The 21295-nt window shown below is 41.8% G+C and overlaps 21 protein-coding genes and 1 non-coding gene across 22 annotated transcripts; 12 read left to right on the top strand and 10 right to left on the bottom strand.

Annotated features, from left to right (window-relative positions):
• Window positions 1-49: 49 nt before the first annotated feature.
• Window positions 50-664, bottom strand: Eint_010360 (uncharacterized protein; the record flags this gene model as incomplete). The annotated part of the gene is made up of 1 exon (XM_003072213.2): window positions 50-664. One exon carries the CDS (start codon window positions 662-664, stop codon window positions 50-52), a length of 615 nt encoding a protein of 204 aa, XP_003072259.2.
• Window positions 665-917: 253 nt separating this feature from the next.
• Window positions 918-1460, bottom strand: Eint_010350 (putative Mra1-like protein; the record flags this gene model as incomplete). The annotated part of the gene is made up of 1 exon (XM_003072212.1): window positions 918-1460. The coding sequence occupies one exon, from the start codon at window positions 1458-1460 to the stop codon at window positions 918-920; it is 543 nt and encodes a 180-aa protein (XP_003072258.1).
• A 90-nt stretch (window positions 1461-1550) lies between these two features.
• On the bottom strand, window positions 1551-2204 carry Eint_010340 (Forkhead/HNF3 transcription factor; the record flags this gene model as incomplete). The annotated part of the gene is made up of 1 exon (XM_003072211.1): window positions 1551-2204. One exon carries the CDS (start codon window positions 2202-2204, stop codon window positions 1551-1553), a length of 654 nt encoding a protein of 217 aa, XP_003072257.1.
• A 203-nt stretch (window positions 2205-2407) lies between these two features.
• Eint_010330 (actin) lies at window positions 2408-3535 on the bottom strand (the record flags this gene model as incomplete). The annotated part of the gene is made up of 1 exon (XM_003072210.1): window positions 2408-3535. One exon carries the CDS (start codon window positions 3533-3535, stop codon window positions 2408-2410), a length of 1128 nt encoding a protein of 375 aa, XP_003072256.1.
• Window positions 3536-3747: 212 nt separating this feature from the next.
• Eint_010320 (DNA repair protein Rad4) lies at window positions 3748-4935 on the bottom strand (the record flags this gene model as incomplete). Its single annotated transcript, XM_003072209.1, has 1 exon — window positions 3748-4935. One exon carries the CDS (start codon window positions 4933-4935, stop codon window positions 3748-3750), a length of 1188 nt encoding a protein of 395 aa, XP_003072255.1.
• Window positions 4936-5032: 97 nt separating this feature from the next.
• On the bottom strand, window positions 5033-5461 carry Eint_010310 (uncharacterized protein; the record flags this gene model as incomplete). The annotated part of the gene is made up of 1 exon (XM_003072208.1): window positions 5033-5461. One exon carries the CDS (start codon window positions 5459-5461, stop codon window positions 5033-5035), a length of 429 nt encoding a protein of 142 aa, XP_003072254.1.
• A 77-nt stretch (window positions 5462-5538) lies between these two features.
• Window positions 5539-6069, top strand: Eint_010300 (zinc finger domain-containing protein; the record flags this gene model as incomplete). Its single annotated transcript, XM_003072207.1, has 1 exon — window positions 5539-6069. One exon carries the CDS (start codon window positions 5539-5541, stop codon window positions 6067-6069), a length of 531 nt encoding a protein of 176 aa, XP_003072253.1.
• An 83-nt stretch (window positions 6070-6152) lies between these two features.
• Eint_010290 (uncharacterized protein) lies at window positions 6153-6863 on the bottom strand (the record flags this gene model as incomplete). Its single annotated transcript, XM_003072206.1, has 1 exon — window positions 6153-6863. One exon carries the CDS (start codon window positions 6861-6863, stop codon window positions 6153-6155), a length of 711 nt encoding a protein of 236 aa, XP_003072252.1.
• A 204-nt stretch (window positions 6864-7067) lies between these two features.
• Window positions 7068-9083, bottom strand: Eint_010280 (uncharacterized protein; the record flags this gene model as incomplete). Its single annotated transcript, XM_003072205.1, has 1 exon — window positions 7068-9083. The coding sequence occupies one exon, from the start codon at window positions 9081-9083 to the stop codon at window positions 7068-7070; it is 2016 nt and encodes a 671-aa protein (XP_003072251.1).
• A 111-nt stretch (window positions 9084-9194) lies between these two features.
• On the bottom strand, window positions 9195-9266 carry Eint_010270. Its single transcript has one exon. It is a non-coding gene; the product is annotated as a tRNA-Gly (tRNA).
• Window positions 9267-9452: 186 nt separating this feature from the next.
• Window positions 9453-10679, top strand: Eint_010260 (uncharacterized protein; the record flags this gene model as incomplete). The annotated part of the gene is made up of 1 exon (XM_003072204.1): window positions 9453-10679. The coding sequence occupies one exon, from the start codon at window positions 9453-9455 to the stop codon at window positions 10677-10679; it is 1227 nt and encodes a 408-aa protein (XP_003072250.1).
• Window positions 10680-10760: 81 nt separating this feature from the next.
• On the top strand, window positions 10761-11168 carry Eint_010250 (uncharacterized protein; the record flags this gene model as incomplete). The annotated part of the gene is made up of 1 exon (XM_003072203.1): window positions 10761-11168. One exon carries the CDS (start codon window positions 10761-10763, stop codon window positions 11166-11168), a length of 408 nt encoding a protein of 135 aa, XP_003072249.1.
• Window positions 11169-11205: 37 nt separating this feature from the next.
• Eint_010240 (putative Rcd1-like protein) lies at window positions 11206-12048 on the top strand (the record flags this gene model as incomplete). The annotated part of the gene is made up of 1 exon (XM_003072202.2): window positions 11206-12048. The coding sequence occupies one exon, from the start codon at window positions 11206-11208 to the stop codon at window positions 12046-12048; it is 843 nt and encodes a 280-aa protein (XP_003072248.2).
• A 91-nt stretch (window positions 12049-12139) lies between these two features.
• Window positions 12140-13027, top strand: Eint_010230 (ribosome-associated chaperone zuotin; the record flags this gene model as incomplete). Its single annotated transcript, XM_003072201.1, has 1 exon — window positions 12140-13027. One exon carries the CDS (start codon window positions 12140-12142, stop codon window positions 13025-13027), a length of 888 nt encoding a protein of 295 aa, XP_003072247.1.
• A 118-nt stretch (window positions 13028-13145) lies between these two features.
• Eint_010220 (BRX1 RNA-binding protein) lies at window positions 13146-13736 on the top strand (the record flags this gene model as incomplete). Its single annotated transcript, XM_003072200.1, has 1 exon — window positions 13146-13736. The coding sequence occupies one exon, from the start codon at window positions 13146-13148 to the stop codon at window positions 13734-13736; it is 591 nt and encodes a 196-aa protein (XP_003072246.1).
• A 355-nt stretch (window positions 13737-14091) lies between these two features.
• Eint_010210 (helicase DNA-binding protein) lies at window positions 14092-17838 on the top strand (the record flags this gene model as incomplete). Its single annotated transcript, XM_003072199.2, has 1 exon — window positions 14092-17838. One exon carries the CDS (start codon window positions 14092-14094, stop codon window positions 17836-17838), a length of 3747 nt encoding a protein of 1248 aa, XP_003072245.2.
• An 81-nt stretch (window positions 17839-17919) lies between these two features.
• On the top strand, window positions 17920-18495 carry Eint_010200 (uncharacterized protein; the record flags this gene model as incomplete). Its single annotated transcript, XM_003072198.2, has 1 exon — window positions 17920-18495. The coding sequence occupies one exon, from the start codon at window positions 17920-17922 to the stop codon at window positions 18493-18495; it is 576 nt and encodes a 191-aa protein (XP_003072244.2).
• Window positions 18496-18556: 61 nt separating this feature from the next.
• On the top strand, window positions 18557-19039 carry Eint_010190 (U3 small nucleolar ribonucleoprotein component Mpp10; the record flags this gene model as incomplete). Its single annotated transcript, XM_003072197.1, has 1 exon — window positions 18557-19039. One exon carries the CDS (start codon window positions 18557-18559, stop codon window positions 19037-19039), a length of 483 nt encoding a protein of 160 aa, XP_003072243.1.
• A 95-nt stretch (window positions 19040-19134) lies between these two features.
• On the bottom strand, window positions 19135-19611 carry Eint_010180 (uncharacterized protein; the record flags this gene model as incomplete). The annotated part of the gene is made up of 1 exon (XM_003072196.1): window positions 19135-19611. One exon carries the CDS (start codon window positions 19609-19611, stop codon window positions 19135-19137), a length of 477 nt encoding a protein of 158 aa, XP_003072242.1.
• Window positions 19612-19628: 17 nt separating this feature from the next.
• Eint_010170 (60S ribosomal protein L8) lies at window positions 19629-20348 on the top strand (the record flags this gene model as incomplete). The annotated part of the gene is made up of 1 exon (XM_003072195.1): window positions 19629-20348. The coding sequence occupies one exon, from the start codon at window positions 19629-19631 to the stop codon at window positions 20346-20348; it is 720 nt and encodes a 239-aa protein (XP_003072241.1).
• A 118-nt stretch (window positions 20349-20466) lies between these two features.
• On the top strand, window positions 20467-20742 carry Eint_010160 (uncharacterized protein; the record flags this gene model as incomplete). The annotated part of the gene is made up of 1 exon (XM_003072194.1): window positions 20467-20742. One exon carries the CDS (start codon window positions 20467-20469, stop codon window positions 20740-20742), a length of 276 nt encoding a protein of 91 aa, XP_003072240.1.
• Window positions 20743-20809: 67 nt separating this feature from the next.
• Eint_010150 (uncharacterized protein) lies at window positions 20810-21289 on the top strand (the record flags this gene model as incomplete). Its single annotated transcript, XM_003072193.1, has 1 exon — window positions 20810-21289. The coding sequence occupies one exon, from the start codon at window positions 20810-20812 to the stop codon at window positions 21287-21289; it is 480 nt and encodes a 159-aa protein (XP_003072239.1).
• Window positions 21290-21295: the final 6 nt, after the last annotated feature.

Raw genomic sequence — 21295 nt, 5'->3', positions numbered from 1 at the left:
TGTATACATATACACCTCTTAGGAATCCATGGGTGTAAGAATAAGACTACTAGATAAGAGACCTAAACAGTGCTACTATCGTCTGTAACCACTTCTTTGTTTCATAATAGGACTTTGCCTCCTCATGTGCCTTTTCACTAAAGCTTGTGTACTTGGTAGCGTAGTTGTGCTTGGACTTTGTAGTTTTAGCAGACGATATCTTTTTTAGATATTTCTTCAATATTCCATCGTATCTCCTAAGCTTCTTGATGCTTTCACAGAGATGGCCTTTTCCTCTGCTAATGTATGTCTCTACTTTGAACAGTTCGTTGGATAGAAGCTCTTTTATGTCCTCGAGGACATTTAGCAGAGACTGAATTTTTGCAAACATAGGTTCTGGCGCTGGCAAACCATAGCTCTTGTCAGACCCAAAGTCAAATATTTCAGGCCATGGCTGGGTTATTCCTTTATATTCCAAGAAGCTCGTCAACTTCTCCGAGGCACCTGGAATCGACTGAATCAGTCTTACGAGATCAGGGCTTAGCTTTGGCTGTTCTGGCTTTTGATATACCATGCCGGTTGTCACCGTTGGTTGAGAAAACGTTGCACAGACAGGTGTTTGCATTGGACCTTGGTATATTTGATAGCATTGTGGCTTGGGATTTATGGTGTTTTTTAGCATCATCTCTTGGTTGGGCAGAGCCATTCTCGTCTGCTGGTCGGATCCTTTGATAAGCTCAAGAATTAAGACAATGGATACCACTCCTCTCAGAAACATTCTATGCAGAAGCTATCTGGAATAAAACCTATTCGCGGCGAAACAATTGTTTTATCCTCCGATGTTTTAAGCTTGGATAGAGCTTCTCTGAAGAGTATGTTTCAAATCGATCACGTTTTTATTTCTTCAGAATTTGTAGTAGTGTAGGCTGTTCCCCAAATCAAAAAATCCCTAGCATTTCTTCAAGAATGCTTGTTAGCTTAGCACAACAGTTTTCGGGGGAAAGCTTGAAGTTCGACAGTTTCATATCGAACTCTCCTTCCTTCTTTTCATCTGCTCCAACACCGACGAAGAAAGCAAGTCCCCTTTCAATGTGTGATTCCAAATCCTTTAGGGACACCCTAGATCCTCTTGGAGAAAGCCTGATCTTTGTGGAATTCGGAGGCAAGTGATTGTTGATTGGATTCTTTATTACCTTTGCTAAAACAGTTCCGTCGGATGATTTAACAACCAGTCTTTTCAATAGGTAAGACATAACATCACTGAGTTCAATGGGATTTTCGGGAACCTCGAGGAGATAGCTCAGTTCTATAAGGACATTCCTAGTTGTGTGTATGTAGACACATAGTTTCTTGGACTTATTCAGAGGGGAGTCCATCAAGAGCTTGAGAACCCTGTAAAACCTCTCAAACTCTGGATTCTCCTCGTTGCTCTCGCAAGTTGGCCTGACGCCCTTTAAAACGACGGTGATTGGGGCATTCATTATCGGGGGATAGATTGGGAATTGGTTTCGAACCACTTCCCGGGAAGTGAAGACACAAAAAACATACATCTAATTTGAATTTATTCTCTATCATCTGAACGAGAAAATGTAGTTTGTGTTTGAGAGGTCGTCGTTGTGGTCGAAATATTCCTTTTGGTAACTGTGATCAAGACAATCGCTGAGGCTTGTCAAGTTTCCATCAAAGACTGTTGTGTGGCGCTCGAAGGGAACTTCTGTAACACCGATACTATCGAAAAAGCCTTGCTGTGCTCCAAGAAGCTCTGATATCGAGTTGACATTCTTTTCTGCATCACGATTGCTATTGAATGAGTATTTATTCCTAGACCTGTAGGTCTTTTGTGAACCCTTGCTGTTCTGGAATTCATAGTTTATCTTCCAGAACGAACCTTTTCCCGGGTTTGCCGATGTTCTGGGGACCTTATAGAAAGATTTATTCAAACTCAGGTTGTGTCTAATTGAGTTCTGCCACCCCGTCTTCTTAAGAGAGAAGTATGGGTGTTTTGAAGAGATGTAGGAATATATTTCCTTAAGTGTTAGCATTCCTTCGGAGCTGCTTTCTATAGCCTCTGTTATCAAATCTGCATAGGATATCCCTGGACGTCTTCCTCTTTTCCCCTGCTCGGGGATATCCGACTCCGAGGAATAACCTAGGCCTTTTCTTGAATTGTCTCTACACCTTGAGATTTCGTTTTTATCATTTCCACACTTCTCCTTCCCAAGCATATAAACAAAAGGAAAAGTTTTGTTTTAATGAAGTTGGCTGATTTCATTTATCATCCGAGTGACGGGGATAGATTACGTGGATAATAAAAGAGATTTAAAAACAATCACGATAAAATCATTCATTAAGAATGTAGGTCCACAACGCTTTGAAATGGATGAGGCAAGGAACATTCTCTTGCCAGACAATAGAGCCAAGCGTCTTATTAGAAGCACTTCCTATGAACGATGGATGGCCCATGCTCCTGGTACTCAGCCTTAGAAACCCACATCTGTTGGAAGGTTGAAAGAGATGCCAGGATAGATCCTCCAATCCATACGCTATATTTCCTCTCTGGGGGTGCTACTACCCCAATCTTAATTACTGGAGGTGCTAGTGCCTTGATTTCGTTAAGGATTCTCTCAGCAAGTCCTGGATACATGGTAGTACCGCCGGAAAGAACAATATTTCCATAGAGCTCCTTTCTGATGTCGACATCACATTTCATGATGGAATCGTAGATGTTCTGGTGGACTCCCTTCAGCTCAAGACCACGGAGCTTAGGCTGGAACAATAGTTCGGGTGCTCGGAACCTCTCGTTACCTATAGAGATCACCTGTCCATCGGGAAGTTCGTAGGTCTTTGTGATTGAAGCAAGGTGTTCGGTGTTCCTCATGTCCTCTTCGTAATTCAATGACACATAGCAGAGCTTCTCCTTGATGTCCCTAACAATTTCTCTTTCGGCTGTTGTCGTAAAAGTATTTCCTCCTTCGGTAAGGATCACCTGCAAGTATTCTGTAAGATCTCGGCCTGCAAGATCAATCCTGTTGATTGCATAAGGAAGAGAATATCCCTCGTAGATGGGCACAACATGAGACACTCCATCTCCTGAATCGAACACTATTCCCGTTGTCCTTCCGCTTGCATAAAGAGACAGAACAGCCTGGATAGAGATATAAAAGGATGGTACATTGAAGGTTTCAAACATAATTTGGGTTATCTTTTCTCTGTTGGCCTTTGGGTTCAGAGGAGCCTCGGTAAGAAGCACAGGGTGTTCCTCAGGTGCAACCCTTAGTTCATTGTAGAAAGTATGGTGCCATATCTTCTCCATATCATCCCAATTGCTTACAATTCCATGTTCAATGGGGTATTTTATGTGCAGGATTCCTCTCTTTGTTTGTGCCTCATCTCCAACATATGCATCCTTCTGCCCCATTCCAACCATCACTCCCTTGTGCCTGGGAAATCCCACTATACTAGGGAATACAGCTCTTGGTGCATCGTCTCCTGCAAATCCTGATTTCACAACTCCAGATCCAATATCAATAACAAGTGCCTGAACTATTTCTGACATAAGGGGGTATTTTTTTTTTCTTTATGTAGGTTTTGTTGTTGAAAAATTTGACAACCATTATATTCAAACGAATTTTTGAGATGTCTTATCCATTCTTTGGAAGAATCCCCCTTTTCAATACATTCCATTACATCCAGGTCTTTCCCCTGCCCTAACTTCTTAGAACCTGGCTATCCGAAGTTGATAAGAAGAGTTCAAAACAATACCAAATGTCATTTTAATCCCAAGCCTCTTCTGATCTTTAAGTACTTTGCCGCATTCCTGATCAAGAACCTCCATTTCTTGAATCCCAATGCTCCACGCTCGTTTTTCTCCTTCATCTCCAGATACCTGCAATATTGGAATAGAAAGTTCGAAAACACATAAAGATTTCTTTTCTCTAAAAATATCCCTCGATTGATAGGCATTCCCTTTAAAAACCCTTGAAAGCATATTCTGTATGGAAATCCAAGTAGATATGCAACATCCCTTGCACTTTTATTGTTTATGTATACACATCCTTGCGGTATGAAGTTTGGATGAAAGAAGTCCTGGTACATAGACTCCCCAAACCCCTCCACCACCAGGTCGCATGTTTGCCATGGCGCATACAGACGGGTCTCCTGCTCATCTTTTTTTACCACTCTGTAAGGCTTGGATGAACCAATGTCTTTTCCCATCTTGTAAAACTGTTCCTTTGTTCTTAGCTTTACTATGTTTTCTCGTGAATATATGATTTCCCCTCGGAAAAGCCCGAAAGTCGGTCTCTTTGGATAGATACATTGATCTCGCCTTAGCATGGACTCAACGACAAACTTTGGGTGTCTTTTCATCTTTTCAATGGATGAAGGTATCTTTCTCATTCTTTCTTTATCAAGATCATCAAAGAAATGGTCCACTCCTCCAGACACCTTCCTATCCATTCCAAACTTAGAAAGCCCCTCAGCCACATACCTCGCTGCCGAGAATTGCTTCGTAGACTTTGAAAAATGGTACGACTGGTCTTTAAGTCTTAGACAGGAATCAACCGAAAAGACACATCCTGCATATCTACCATGGTGTTCTCTAATCCTTCCCAATAGCCTGCTCTCGATAAAGCACTTGGGTTCCTCCCCAAGAACAATGTATATTCGGCTGGGTATCCCAAACAAAATCAAGAGCTTAAACAGCATAACCACTCTGTCCACCTCTTCAATGTCCTTCAAGGAATTCACATACTCTTTCAATCTCTCATCAATATGAAAGTCAACTTTCTCTTCTATCATTGGCTTTTCCACCGGAATCTGCATCTTTCTAAGGAACCATATGATCTTGTGGATCATCACAATTTTGATGTCCACAGCCCTTTGGATCGAGGTCTTTTTCGGCATAAGTTCTAGCCTCTCTTCAACAGCCTCCTCCCAGCTATCGTCAGACTCCATTCATTAGGGCAAAAGATATACGTTTAACTATGCAAAGTAAACAAGAAACATCTTACGTTTATTCACTACTCAGACGTAAACAAACAACAGAGATCCTTCACAACTCCTCTTTTTCTTCCTCTTTCTCTCCTTCTCCTTCCTGCTGTTCTCCCGTTACATCCATATATCCCGATAGCTTTTTCTTGATCTCCTCAATTAGCTTCTCAATATCCTCAGGCGAAAGATCAAATGCCTCTTCTTCCGATCCCTCTCCTTCTCCAGACCCAGCTGTCTTACCGTCCTTTTCGCCTTTCCTTCTAATCGAAGACAAAGCATTCTTGATTCTGGTACAAAGAATATCTCGTCCCCTTCCAAAAAGCTCGCATACCTTTCCCAGACATGTCTTTCCTTGCTCCATAACCTTTTTATACGACTTATGAGCTTTACTTCTCACAGTTTCCACATTTGAAGCAACATCCTGGGGAATTGCAGAGGCATATATTACCGATAATGAAAAACACAATACGACTACCCTACCTAATCTCATTTTGGGGCTATTTTTTTGTTATTTTTAATTGAACGATCTCCGGTGCAATGCATATAATTCTTTTCTACTCCCTCACCATGGGAGATCCCACATTCAGCTTTGAGGGGTATGTTTCAGACAAGCTGGGACTACGCGAAGAGGACGAGGTTTATTGTATTCCATACCAAACAAACTCGTGCAAAGACCCAAATTGTTCCAAACAGCATGTCAAATTAAACACAGCGGTGGTCTGCAAGCACTGGCTCCGTGGATTGTGCAAGAAGGGAATCAAATGCGAGTTCATGCATGAATATGATCTCTCTAGAATGCCAGAATGTTATTTCTTCAGTAGCTATGGAGAATGCATGAATCCAGAGTGTAACTACATACACATAGATCCAAACAGCTCTTCAAAGGAATGCCCATGGTACAACCGTGGGTTCTGCAGAAATGGAGCTTCATGCAAAAACAAGCATGTAAGAAAGAAACTATGCTACAACTACTTTCTTGGATTTTGTCCAAAGGGCCCAACTTGTGACTATGGCCATCCCAAGTTCAACATCAATCCAGGGCGTGAGATATCCCGCTCTGACATCATCCAAAAGCCTTCGAACCTGGCTAGTTCCTAGGTTCACCATCCAGTATCCTATAAGCATTCCAGAGAGAGGTCTTCTTGAGAAAAATTGCAGAGTAATTTGAATGTAATAAACATTTATTTGACTTCTCCCAGTGCCTTGGAGCTCTTCTCCAAGAACTCTTGGTGTGCTTCTGCCACATTCTGAAGCACTCCGCACACTCCATCGTTTCCAATAAATTGCTCCATCTCTTTAAGAGTCTCTTTAGACATCTCTTTGAATGTCTTTTCCATCTCATTTTCCTTGGATACAGAATTGGGAGTCTTTTGTTCTTTGGATTTCTTTTCGATCTCCAGATCGTACCTCATGTTCGAGACTTTCTTCCTCTTCTTATCAATTGCATTGGAATGGTCCCTTAAATTCGATATTTTCTTTATCTGTTGCTCAAGTTTCTTGTTCATCTCGAGCTTGTATCGTGAAACGTTCATATATGCCTTAGAATACTTTTTTGCTGCATCACTGACATTCGAGGCTAGTCCTATTCTTGAGAGCTCTAACCCAACAATCCCGTTGGCTTCGTAAATGTCATAGTTCTTAAACTGCCCAATCCTTGATGTTGAAGTTATCATATTCATCTTAGAATAAAAAGACTTCATCTTACTCCCCCCGTGCTCGTAGGTCATCAGCCACGTTATACTGTCGGAAACCTTCTTGAGACCGTCTCTAAATCTTTTGTAGCAGTCTTCTGTTTCTTCATACCCATCAACCAAAGAAACCTCGGTATACTCCACTCTGTTAAGCTTCATCGCGATCGATCTTTGAATGTCTTTCACCGTCTCCTTGTCCATGGGCACAAGGTCTCAGGTTTTTTTATATTTCTCTGCTCCTTTTTTCAGGTTTGAAAGGTGTTCTTTTTGTTTTGGTTGGACCAAACCACTCTCAAATAAACATTAAATACCAATCGCCTCCAAGCGAAGGATGGATTAAAGAGGGGATTCTACAGCTGAATTAAATACCAGGATCCCAGGCTATCTCCATGTTTTCCTGGGTATTTAAATAACATCAGATTCGTTCGACATATCTAGGTAATCAGAGTAGTAATAATTCTTATAAGCTTCAATTTGGTCATGCACCTTCTCGGCATCAACCTTATCACTACTCTTTATCGCATTAAGGTGGTCTTCTAATTTGTCAAACTTCTCTTGCAAAGCATCAGTCCTCCTTAACATCTCATGAAGAGTAGAGGTCGTCCGAATTGTCTTAGGAGATGTTCCACTAGTGTCCGATTCGGCTTTGTTTTCCACCACGTCTTTGTGGTATTTGTTGCTTGTGCTTCCAAATGGATCTTCGGGATATGCTGCTTCCCTATAATACCCCTCTCGATTCTCTCCCCTGTCCTCATCTAATTCTCCTTCGTCTTTCAAACCCTCTTCTTCCTTAGGTTTCGCAAGACTACTGAAGAAGCTATCCGGAAGATTAAGTCTAATCGGACTCCTATTCTCCATGCCCGTTTCTTGCTGCTTCTTTAGATGACTCAGCCTTGAGGGAATGTTTCTGAGCCCTTCTCCATAAATCCTATTTGCTCCAAATCCATTTCCCGCTTCATTCTCCCCTATTTTTTCTTTGTAATCTTTTTCGGAAATAAGCGGCTTCAAATCACTTCTGTCTCTCCAGAACTCGTCTTTTCCAAGAATTCGAGGGAGGAAAAGATCTTCCTTCTCTCTATGATCGTTCTCTCCATCATTCACTGTCCTAAAGCTTTCGTTGAAGTCTACTCGGCTTTTTTCCTCCCTTCCCCCTTTCCCTCGAAGCTCATAGATCACATTCTGGTATTCTCGATTCTTCTCAAGCAGCTTTTCTATCTTGCTCATTAGCTCCTCCATCATTTTACTGTTTGCGCTAACAATCTTTGTTCTTTCTTCCTGGAGCCTTGAAACCTCTCCTTTCAGCCCCTCAATCTCTCGTCCCAAATCTTCCATCTCTACCCTCTGCTTCTCGTTTGTCCTTTTCTCTTCACTGATCCGTCGCCTATATCTTTTTATTCTCTTCAAGTCGCTTTTCTCCGTCCCTTTGCTGCTCTTCCCTTCCGACATTGCAGTCACCTCTTGCTGTGTGTTCGGATCATATTCAGGAACCTCGATTTTGTCCGTATCCTTTATCATCTTGGAAAGCTGTCTATTTAGGTACTCATTCTGATTGTTTGTGGCCTTATAAAGCCTTTCGTAATAAGATGCTCTTTCTCTTGTCTTCTCAAGCTCGTTTTCCATCCTTTTCTCCTTTGAAATCAACTTCGACAGCTCAGAGTTGCACATCCCAATGGCATTTTCCTTCAACTCCAACTTCTTTCGAAGCATCTCGTTGATCTTCTCAAGCCCCACTATCTTCTTTCCAAGACCCTCTCTTTCCTCTTCGCTCTCCTTGGATTCTCCCTTCAATCTCCCTATCTCCATGCTTCTTTCCTTAATGTATTCCTTCAACACCCCTATCTCCTTTTCGTACACATCGCATTTTTCTAAGGCCTTCTTCCTTAGAATCTCCAGCTCCTCATTTATAGACCTGAAGCTGTCGCAGTTCCTCTTTTCAAGATCTGCCTTCTCCTTAAACCCTTGAATCTTGTTCTTCTGATCCTTGATAATCCTGCTGAGCTCCTGATTCCCTCTGTTGGCAAACTCAAGGTCACTTTCCATCTTGTTTACCTTGATCTCAAGGTTCTCTTTCTCCTCGCTGAACTTCTTTATCTTTTCTTTGTACTTCTCTTCGTTCCTTACAAGCTCAACCTTCTCCTGCGACACATCCTTCAACACCCTCATCAAAGACTCACACACAAGTGACATCTTGACATCGCTGTTCAGAAGAATGTTCTTAAGCCCTTCGCCATCTCCAGCAGCAAGATTTGTGTTGATCTCGCTATACACATTTTGCAGTCCAGTAAGAAGATCTATCAGAGTAGAGACTTCCTCTTCATTAGTCCCTCTGTCCTTGGAAGGAAGGCGATCCTCGCGTGGGCTTCTATCCGTAAGGCTCAGGAAGTTCTTTATTTCGTCATTTATTGCATCATAGTCGCCCATGTAAGGATTTTCTTTTAGGGTAAAGAATGGAGTTTAGTTTGGGCAGATTGAGCTCAGGGTATAACCGGGAAAAGAACGAAAAGAGAGTCTGTGTTTGGAACTCTAGCAAAATGCGATGTCCGGGAATCGAACCCGGGCCAACAGCTTGGAAGGCTGTTATCCTATCCACTAGACCAACAACGCTTGGGCAGCTCAAAGGAACACATCATCCATCGTTCATCAAAATAGCCCTCCCCAATAGAACACATCATTCTATCCAATAAGAATTCTCCTAGAAAATGGTAATTCTTCCGTTGCGAAAATAATTGGCCATCTTTTACAACATCTAAAAATATCGTATAAATTCTCTGACAAAAAACAAACAACAAAATGGAGGAAAAAAGGGAAGACAGCAGACATTTCCATGACGCATGGGCATTCATCTTATACCTCATCCTGACAACATTGACAACATGTTGGATGGTTTCTGAAATGAAGGAATTCCCCAAATATAACGAAGAAGCCCTTCTTCCTCTTCTGACTATCAACGTCGGTTTGATGCTTGTGTTTCTGCTGGTAGCATATTTAGGACTTAGATATACAGCGAAGGGATTCATATTTCTTGCCAACATTGTGGCTCCGGCTATAATATTCTTTATTTCAATGCTTACCTTAAATCCCTTTGTGATTCTCTTTGCAGGAATCACATTTGGGGTTTCCCTGATGTTCTATTTCTGGTACATAAAGCCTGCTCTGCCACTAATAGCTGCTATGGTGGAAACCACTGCAAAAATACTTTCTTTGAACCTTATGGGATGCACAATCCTCCTTCTTGGCTCTGTATCCCTTCAAGTCATCCAAAGCTTTATATTCTTGAGGGTGTTAGGAAATAACGATGCAAACATAGGAGTTATGTCTGTTCTTTTTATCCTGAACAGTTATTGGACATTCTTCAACACAATATACTTTGCACAGGTTGTTGTATCTGCAATTGTCGTTAACCATGCAAAAAACGGAAAGGAATCTTTCAGGGAATCCTTTTACATTGCTTTCATGGCCCTTGGTAGCATTTCCTTTGCAGGCTTGATCATGGCAGCAATCAACACTGCAAAGCTCCTCCTAGAGAGAGAAAGAGAAAGAAACAGAGAGAGGGGATCCGGCAACTTCATCAATATAATCCTTTTGTGCCTTTTAAGTATCGTCGGAGACCTCGCCAACCTAATGAATGAGTTGGTGTTTCCATACCTTACGCTTCATGGAACAAAATACACCGAGTCTATAGGCAAGTCGTATAATTTAATTGAAGAAAGAGGAGGAGTCACCCTTCTCAGTAATGCAGCCATAGGAAAAGTAATCTTCTTCTGCTTCCTCTTTTTCGTTTGTTTCATTGCTTGTGGAAATGCCACTGTGTTTTGGGCAAACCCCAGCTTCCAGTCCGACGAACTTTCGTATGTCACTATGTCAATAGTGTGTGCTCCTTTGCTCACCTTTGTCTATAGCTTTCTTTCGATGTTCTCCTCTGGAACTTTGGCTCTAATATATTCATATCTTGAATTCCCCGACCAGGTTAGGAGTAATGAGCCCGAACTAATCGAAAAAATCGCACTCTTCAGCTAACTTTTAGCAAATAAACAGTGACTTCATTAATAAACAGGATTTCCACCAAGATAATGACTTTCTTACAAATCCTTCGACAGAATGGGGAAGAAGGAGAATGGCCAGGACTATGAGTTCTGTGAAAGTTCCACAATACAGAAATATTGTGAAATCCTCAACAATATAGAATCGATCAGAAGAGATAGAGATGATGTTTTGTCAACCCACTTCAACGAGGTGTGTACCTATAACATAAGCGACTTGGAGGATAGAGCCGCAGTTATAAGAAGACTTATAAACAAGGAGCTTGTATATCCAAATGCGTTTCTTGCGTCATCACTTGGGTTCAACAAAACCACGTGGAACCGAGACTACGAGAAGACACTAAGGGAAATAGGGATGTACAAGCGTCCGAAGTACAGCACGTTGAAAAACATGCTTTTGTTTGAGAAGCTCAAATGGCTCATCATCAGATATCATGAAGCAAAGCAAAAGAAGAAGAAACAATGAGGAGGAAATTGGAATTCTCATTTATCCCCACCCTAGGATGTCAGACACTGTAAAGGAGAGCAGAAGCGACGAGTCCCGGAGACAGAGGCTTTTTGATCTTTGTGGATTCACAGTCGAAAATCTAAAAGACACAGATAAGTTAAGCGAGATGTTTGAGGAACTGAAGAAATCCCCGGGAATGGCACAGGATGTATGGAGTTGCGATTCCATGCCAATTTTTCTGCTTCAAGAGGTGATTACACCATATACAATTTTGAACACAAATAAGTTTGGCGAGGCCGAGTGCCATAGGTTATACACGGTTTTGAACATCCTCCAGATACTAGTCAGCGATTCTAAGATAAAGAAGGTTTTTGTTGATGCCAGGTTTCCCTACTACATATACAGATATCTAGTAATATCTGATTCGGATTCCAAATACGAAACGCTGCGGATATCTGCATTGGGGGTGATTGCTTCGTTGCTCCAAAATGGAGACCAGTATATACATAAGCAACTGAAAACAACAGAGATTGTTCCCCTCCTTCTCAAAATAATCGACCTAGGGTCTGAAGCATCCCAGCTACTTTCGGCAAATGTTTTTGGGCTAATAATAGGAAGCGATGAGGGACTCAACTACGCATGCCAGACTTTCGACAGGTTTTCGGCAATAAACCTGATGTTCAACTCGTTGGCATCCCAAGGAGTTAGTCTTGGATCTACGAGGCTGATCAAAGCGGCATTGAGGATCTATATTCGACTCTGTGCAAAGCCTCATATTAGGGCTCTTCTGAGCTCCAAAAAGCCTGACGTATTGTTTACCGACGAAGCAAGTTCGTTAATTTCATCAGATAGCGAGTGTAAAGAGCTGTTCAAGACGTTTTCCGAGATGATATGCTGAATAGATAAGAATTGATTAAAAGAGGTGGGTGTAGAATGGTTTTTTATGCGGGATTCCCAAGGATCTTAAAGCCGGGGATTTTTTCCCCTGAATGGCAAACTGGATAGTCAAGTTTGAAAAGCCGGTTGGAGACCTTGCCCGAATACATGAGGAATATTTTAAGGGAAGAAATGTTCTGAACCTATACACAAAGAAGGAGCTTGAGGATTGGGGAAGATGTGTTGATCTTTACCTCCTACTTGATCTAGACATGTATAGGGAGAAGGCCATTCCTCCGCATATTCTTGATTACGTGCTGAAAGCAAAGATGTATGAGTATCACCCGGATGTGACCAAGGGGTGTAGAGAGGTATTTCTTCTGGTGAAGATAGCAGGAGACGTTTTCCGAAACCGGAAGCTTAGGCTATTCTACGACTCGAGTTTTTTTGACGAAAGCATTCCAGACGATAAGATTTACCAGGAGGACGAGTTTTTCGATGTGTTTGGGGAATGTTTTCAAAGAAACGCCAAGTTCAGTATGAAGCAGCCTGTTCCTCTGATGGATAGAAATGAGGATTCTAAAAAGACTGAAGAGTTCTATGAGTTTTGGAGCAACTTCAAGTCCTGGAGAACCTTTGAGCCAGTGAAGGAGCTCTACAACATGGGAGAGAACGATAGACAGCAATACTCTATAAAGAACAAAGAGAAACTAGGAGCTCTGAAGAACCAAGATGCCCTTAGAATCAAGAGGCTTGTGCAGATTGCCAAGAAAAGAGATCCTAGGGTGGGTAAGAGTATTGAGAAGCAGATGGAGGAGATGATGAAGATAAAAAGCTGGACTCCTTTGGAGATTTCGACACTATCGAGGCTGATTTCCTTGTTCGGAAAGTCGAAGAAGAACAAGTGGGAAGTGATTACCGAGAAACTATTTGAGATAACGAAGATTAGGCGCAGTGTCAAAGAGGTAATGGAAAAGGGACAGACCATAGAAAGAAGATGATTTCCCAACTCATTTGGAACTATTTCGAATAAAGGCGTTCCTATGATTTCATGATTATATCGCATGTGTTCCGAAGGGAAAGATTTAAAAGCAGAATGTTTTTTATTCTTCTAAGGGTATGACTAGCGTGATTCTGAGTACAAGAGGAGCTTCGGCAAAGATTAGACATCTTATGAAGGATATTTCAAAACTGGTGAAGGCTGAAGAGGAGCAGAAATGGGACATGGGAAATGATTACAAGGAGCTTCGAAAGCTTATAGAGGTGAACGAATGTAATTCTATGCTTTTCTTTAGATCGACCAAGAGATCTGACTGTCTGTGGGCAGGGATATTGAATGGGATGTCTGTTGTGTTCCGAATCCATAACGTATTTACAGTGAAAGACTGCAACTTTTCGGCAAACTCTTTCAAAGACTGTGGATATGTTCTGATGTTCAGTAAGGAGTTTGAAAATATAGAGCATTTGAGACATGCAAAAGAAGTTATAGAATATATCTTTGAATCGAATGAGACAAAGGACAAGGCCCTATGCTTTTTTTATCTCGATGGGGTTATCTGGGTCCGATGCTACAAAATAGGGAAGGAACTGGAGGAGATTGGGCCCAGACTTGTCTTGGAAGTCCTTAAGGTGTTTGAGAAGTGTTTTGAAGGCAGTATTCTGTACAAGCTGGAGAAGAAAGATAACTCTATAGCAGAGGATACTAATTAAAAGACTTTGAAGGACTTTTGAGATGGATAGGTTGGGGTTTCTCTAGACTCTGTTTTGCGAAGTGCTTTTAATTTACCGATTAATTTCGGCTGGATGCTGGGCACGGAAATGACATAGGGATAAAGTCTAAAATAAAAGTTCTTGACTAGATGCTGGAAATTCGGGTTGAATAGGGTATATTCTTTAAGAATCAGGGGTTTTGAATGGGCATTTGAGAAAGAAGAAGAACCCGGGAGGGGAAAAGAGAAAAGGCTAAGAACAGAGTAGTATACAAGGCAAAGATTGACGGGAGGCTAGGGAGCCCTCTGTGGAAGGAGGATAATTTTTTAAAAGCAAAAAAATAAGGCCCCAAAACATGGGCTCCGAAAGTGAAAGTACTGCAAGTTCCATTACTACTAGCGAGGAATCTAGTGAGAAGAAAGCCATGCCCAGAAAAAGGGGAAGGCCACGCAAAAACGACAGCCATAGACAGCCGCAAGGGCATTTTAATCCCATGCTCTACCAAGCACCTCTGGGATATCAATACGCACCAACAATAGGACCTGGAATTGCACACTCTATGATTCCTGGGGTGCAACATGGATTCTACAACACCTTCAACTTTGGACAGGGACTTGGATACGGGTATGGTTCAAGTGTTTCTCTTCAGGAAGAGGAGACAAGACCGCGGGAAACTGGTGGATATCGAGAGAGCCAAGAGGAGAGGAGTGTTTACATTCCAGAGAGAAGACAGAAGAGGAATGCAGCAATGGCCAAGCGGACATCTATTCCAGAATCTGAGAGTAGTGAGGACGAGTACAATGAAGAATCCGAGGATGGGATAGAGAAGCTCCTAAAGTACGATACGGAGGGGGAAAGGTATTTTGTCAAGTTTAAACACAAAAGCTATCTTCATTGCGATTGGGTGACAAAGGAGGAGATTATGGCTACGAAGGTTGGAGCAATGAAAGCGAAGAAGTTCCGAGCAGCAGAGGTTCCATTCAATCCCGACTTCTTGAAGGTGGACAGGATACTTCATGAAGACTATGATGGAGAGAAGGTGTTTTTGGTGAAATGGAAGAGCCAGCCCTATGAGCTGTCGACGTTTGAGACGGCGGAGAGTGTGACAAAGTGCGAAGGATTTGAGGAGGAGCTCAAGAAGTACAGGGACAGAAAGAAGATAAGGAACATGAGGGTAGGAATTGACTGGAGACCTCCTCGGGAGAATTTCATCAAGTATGAGGAGTCTCCTGTATTCAAGGGAGGAAATAAGCTTAGAGAATATCAACTTGAAGGACTGAATTGGCTTCTGAACCGATGGTACTACAGGCAAAGCTGTATTATGGCAGACGAGATGGGATTAGGTAAGACAGTGCAAACAGTAACGTTTGTTAATACACTCTTTACAAAGTATGACTACTGCGCGCCAGTACTTGTTGTGACGCCTCTCAGCATTATACCGCATTGGGAAAGAGAGTTTGAAGCATGGACTGATCTGAGGGTATTGAAGTATCATGAGAATCGACCAGGAAGAGCATTGATTGCTGAGTATGAGTTTGTATTAAAGAAAAATAATCTTGAGATTAGATTATTTGATGTGCTGATCACGACATACGATACGGTTATGGCTGAACAGGAGAGTTTGAGCCAGTTCCACTTTTCAGTGGGAGTATTTGACGAAGCCCATCGATTAAAGAATGCAAAATCCAAAGCAGCCACGGTTCTAAGGACACTGAAGTTCAACCATAAGGTGCTATTGAGCGGAACACCTCTCCAGAACAACATTTCCGAGCTCTGGTCTCTACTGAACTTCATTGATCCAACCCGATTTTCCAGCCTTCCCCACTTTCTCGGGGAGTTCAAGATGGAGAATATCAACGACGTCGAAAAGCTCCAAGGGTTGCTGAGGCCCTTGATGCTTAGGAGAATGAAGGAGGATGTGGAGAAATCTATTCCTACAAAGGAGGAGACCATTATTGAGGTTGCACTAACCATGATTCAAAAGAGGTTCTACAGGGCAATACTTGAGAAGAACATTGAATTTCTAACGAAGGGGGGAAAGGAATCAGCACCTAATCTACTGAATGTGATGATGGAGCTTCGGAAGTGTTGTATACATCCATATCTTATAAAGGGGGCTGAGGAGCAGATACTTAGTGGATATCTCAAAAAGAAGAGGGAGAAAAATAAAGCAGAGGGGACAGAAAATGATATAACTTTAACTTCGGAGATATCGAATGGAGACGAGCAAGCAAATGGAAATACGGTAATAGGAGATATTGACGAGTATTACAAGGTGTTTATACAAAGCAGTGGAAAACTTGTGCTTTTAGACAAGCTTCTCGGAAAATTGAAGAATGGACACAAGGTGCTTATATTTTCTCAGATGACCAGGTGCTTAGATCTTCTTGCCGAATATCTTACATATAGAAAGTATAAGTACGAGAGAATTGACGGAGGGGCCAGGACAGAGAATAGGCAAGCAGCAATAGATAGGTTTAGCGACAAAACAAGCGATGTTTTTGTATTTCTTCTAAGTACACGTGCTGGAGGAGTAGGGATAAACCTGACGGCGGCAGATACTGTGATTATCTTCGACTCCGACTGGAATCCACAAAATGATCTCCAAGCACAAGCCAGATGCCATAGAATCGGACAGACAAGCGAAGTGAAGGTATACAGACTGGTGACGGAGAACACATATGAAAGAGAAATGTTTGATAAAGCAGGCCTGAAGTTGGGGCTGGATAGAGCAGTACTACAGAGAATGACATTTGAAGAGCACAAGAGTGAAAAGACAAGGAAGAAAGATGCTATAGAAACACTTCTTCGGAAAGGGGCTTATGGGGTTCTCATGGAGAGCGATGATGCGTCAAGCAGGAAGTTCTGTGAAGAAGATATCGACCAAATTCTGGAAAGAAGAACGAAGATTGTGAAGCACTCTGACGGAGGAAATGTGTTTTCAAAGGCATCGTTCCAGGTTGAAGAAGACATTGATGATCCCGACTTCTGGGAGAATCTTCTCAACAAGAAGAAGAGTGAGGAGAGTGAGGGCAGAATTAAGAGGCAAATGAGAAGACTTGCAAGAGAAGGAGGATTGTCTGAGGAGAACATTTCCGAAATCGAGGAGCTGCTGAAGATGAAGCTTGAAAGCGAAGATGAGAACGTGTTTTATGAAAATCAATGCTTGCTTATATTCTTAGGGGTCCTTAGATTTGGGCCTAGATCTGTTGGACTTGAGATTCCCGAGTTGCCTGAGCAGGAAAAGAACGGAGAAAACAAAGTATATATGCTCCCTCAGTCTGAACACTTCAAAGACACAGCTACATATTTTAGATATCTTGTAAAATATGTTGTTGATCAGTTTCAAAGTACAAAGATAAGGTCAGACTTTTCCGACGGCATAGAAGAGTTTCTTGTTGACAACTACGATCCCTCATTATTCACAAAGTTTGAGGATGTGTATAAGAAATACGGGGAAAGATTTCTTTTGCGGATCCAGGTAGTTGCCATTCTGAGCTCTCTACTGAAGACTGAAGATCTTGTAGTGGAGAAGGTGCGGGGATGGACCAGCGAAGATGACAAGATACTTGTTGACTTGACGTTGAAACATGGGTACGACTGTTATCCCGAGACCATAAGGAACAAGAGTACGGACGACATGAACCAGAGGGTTAGGAAGATTGTTTCGACATTAAGCAGAAAGAAAGAGGTTCGTGAGGACGATAATCTATTCCATAAAGCTATAATGGAGTTTGGTCGCATGACCGATGACAACCGAGAAAGCATAGCTAAGTTTTTGGGAGATAAAGACATAGATGGATTTGAAGAAACCATCAACAGGATACTTGGCGAAACCAAAAGGCATAAGCTTAGTAGTGCCGAGCTTGAGTGCTTTGATAGAATGAATTGGTTTGGGAGTTTGAGGTCCATGGAAAAGATTCCGCAGCCCAAGAGAGGAATGCTTCCAAAGAACTGGAGCACTAAGACCTTGGCAGACCTGCGCAATGAACTGCTAACCAAAGGATTTTCCTCATCTGGAGAGAAGTTTGGGGTTAGCGAAGAGTTTATAGTGAAGAAGTTTGAAGCTCTATTTCCTACCAGCAGATCTGCACAAAATTAAACTTCGATTGTTTTTTAGGGAGCTTCAAGGCCATTTCACATCGGAGAAACTATTAATAGTTTGTTTTTCTACCCTAGACCTATGGCCAGATTTCTAGTGGTTTTTGACATAAGTGGAACTTTGATAAAAAGGTATCATAAAGCCAAAAGTGAGCAACGGATTCTTACATCCATGGGGGTGGAGCCGGACTTCAAGTTCAAGGAATACTTTATTTACAACCGCCCCCATTTGGACTTGTTGGTGGAATTTCTTAAGTCCCATGATGCTGAATATGTCCTGTGGACCACAGGAATGAGACAAAATGCAATGCATCTTGTCAAGTATCTGGAGGATCTGGGGTTTGATGGGCTTCTTGGATGGTATTCTCAGTCGGATTGCAAGCCTGGGAAGGTGAGGCTTGATTCCAAGTGCAGTCGATGGGTTAAGGACTTGGAGGTTGTTGCAAGCAACCATAACATTGATGTTGAGAAATGCATTCTTGTTGATGACAGTGTTGATAAATCAATTTATACTCAGAACTTTATATGCTGTCCTGAGTACATTCCTGGAGCTAAGGATTATGGAATTGAATATATATGCAAGCATCTAGACGACTTTTTTGGATGTAAAGAGAATTGTATTGCCAAGAGAATGATATTGGCAGAGGAAAAGAGATAATGTTGTAGAAGGTCTAAGTTGAAAGAATTTCTATAAAAAGTTCATGAGATGAACCGTTGGGATGAATGAAAACATTGAAGAAATAGAAAAACTTTTAGTCAAGCCTAAAGAATGGAAGTATGCAGGAGAAGTGGATATTAGAAAAAGACCCAAGAACAGTTTACTAACAGAGGAGGATATTGACTTCAGGCAGGGCCCTCCACTCCTCCCGTTTTCTTCCAAGCAAGATAGCGAGATAGAGAGCATCACCCTTCAAAGAATTAGAGAAGGGACATTTGACAATCATGAATACAATACCAAGAAGGTGGCTGAGGTTACCGACGAGATCTTGGATGTAGATAATTTAGAGTTCAAAGATGTTCTTTCTCTTTACAATGAGATAGAAGGAGATCTCATGCAAATTGTAGACTTTGGGAATAATGGATTTACACCCGATTGTGAGATAAAAATTGTCCAGGAGGAAAAGGCTTCTCTTCCCAAAAAGAGGCTTGAAGTTAAGTCTCTAGACAGAATTAGAAATGTTACAGTCCTAAAGAAAAATTAGAAGTTTGCTATGACTCGAATGGCTTTATCATTAAATTGTGTTTGTGGTATCCTTCTAAGAGCTTTATGTCGCTTTATAGTAGTCCAATGTCTTTATTATTCGCCATCTTCGTCAGATAGTTCCTCTTCACTGGAATACCATTCGGAATTATTCTTAACTCTTGATTCCAGAAGCTTGATTGCTTCACTAGCTGGCATTTGAGAGATTTTGTCTGCAAAAGCATCGAAATCCTTGGATTCCATGGACTCACCCTCATCTTCGGTTGTATTTTCATCATCACCATCCTCGTTCGATCCCGAGGGCTCCGGTGGAATATTGTCCTCTTTGAAGAAGCCTTTCCTCTCTTCGTCTCCTGAAGACTCTTCATGGCATATTTCTCTATCGTTCTGAGGAATTGGCTTTTCACATTTGAGATCAAGGCGGGCGATGGAGTCCTCACACCTTTGGATAATCGTATTGCACAGTTCCTCTATCTGATAATAGATTTGCTCTGGTGTGAATCCTTCAACATACAACTCTTGGCTATCGTACTTGCTTGAAATTTTTTCTAGCTCTTCTCTTAAAACTTCCATGATTTTTAAGCCCTGAAATGGGTAAGATTACAAGAAGAACTAGGGAGGTAAAGAAGAAAGAAAGGCAGCCTATTGTCAAGGTCAAGCTAGGCTATCCCATTATTCCGCAGGTAGAGGAAGGAGAAGTGATCGACATAGTCCATGAGAGAAGCAGAGGAGCGCCGGTGGCAATTATAAGTTTTAAGGAGCACGATAGTATGGTTCCGGCTTCGGAGGGAATATATACCGGAAAAAAGATTCTGATTGGAGACAATGCACCAGTTGACGTAGGGAACATCACAAAGATCAAGAATGTTCCAGAAGGTATGGCAGTGAATTCTGTTGAGACCACCTATGGAAGCGGGGGGTCTATTTCCATGGTAAATGGAAGCTATTCTCTTGTGGTCAACCACAGAAAGGAAACCAATGAAACGGTGATAAAAATACCGTCTGGAAAGAAGATAACCGTAAGTAGCGAATGCAGATGCATTGTGGGAGTTGTTGCTGGAGGAGGAATCCACGACAAGCCCCTCCTTAAGGCATCAGTGGCACACTATAAGGCAAAGGCTCGTGGCCATGTCTTTCCAAGAGTTAGAGGAGTGGCTATGAACCCCGTTGAGCATCTCCACGGAGGAGGTAACCACCAGCATATTGGAAAGCCCTCCACGGTTTCAAAGAAAGACATCTCCCAAGAGCAGAAGATTGGTCTTGTTGGAGCAAGGCGCACTGGATACAGGGTTGGATCCAGGAAGGTTTAGGATTAAAATTATTTCGGCGATCTGTTGGGTCAATGATATTCGGGATATGATAAGTCTTAAGAATGAGAAACACCTCCCTTGCTTGTTAATTGTCTATTTTCTTATCCCTGCTTTATCCATGAAAAACGATTATGAGGAGGATGAAGGGCAAATCTTTACAGCAAGACTGAAAACTCTAAGGAACGTTGCAATAGATCTAACAAAGGAGATCGAAGCACAGAACATCAAGCTGAGACAACTGGATCCGTCTTTTCAATCCTCATTGAATAAGATATTTACAACCATACAAAGCATAAGACGGTCGGATCCAAAGAGATTTCGATCATGGCTGTATTTTATTCTTGGAGGAATCGGACTGTCCTTCTTATTCTTTGTGTTGTTCATTGCTAGCTAATCTGCCTTCAAATAAAATTCCACTTGTTTTCAATACAATTATGTTAAGTCTGTCTAGTAGGGGTAATATGTTCTGTATCCCGTGCCAAAGGAAGTTTAACACAAAGAATGCATATAAATGCCACACATCCACCTCTTCCCATGCTAAGGCAGACACAGAATACAAAGTAAACCGAAAGATAAATATGGAACGGAACACAAGCAACTTTATAACAGATTTCCATTCTTATATTTCCCAAATAGCCGAGTATAAAGAAATAGGCCAGGTCTATAGAGAGTATTTGGCAAAAAACCGATTCAGAATAGAAGGAACAAACTTTAAGAGCGTTGAGGAGGCCATTGAAAAGATTGAGAAGCGAGTTTCTGTCCTGAGGGAGGGGGGAAAGATAATGGTTAAACGTCTAAGCAACTTCAAACCCACAAAGAGAATTCCCATTTTTGATTTGGAGAAACTCAAATCCACCTTCAGAATCAGAATGGTGGAAGAAGACAACGCCGATAGATTAAGACACAAGATATTTGAAAAGAAAAACCAAGGAAATGCCTAGAAAATT

Source organism: Encephalitozoon intestinalis, chromosome I, assembly GCF_000146465.1.
Source record: "Encephalitozoon intestinalis ATCC 50506 chromosome I, complete sequence".
NCBI classification, from domain to species: Eukaryota; Fungi; Microsporidia; family Unikaryonidae; genus Encephalitozoon; species Encephalitozoon intestinalis.
The sequence above is the reverse complement of the archived record's forward strand: the minus strand, read 5'-3'. Positions and strand labels throughout refer to the sequence as shown.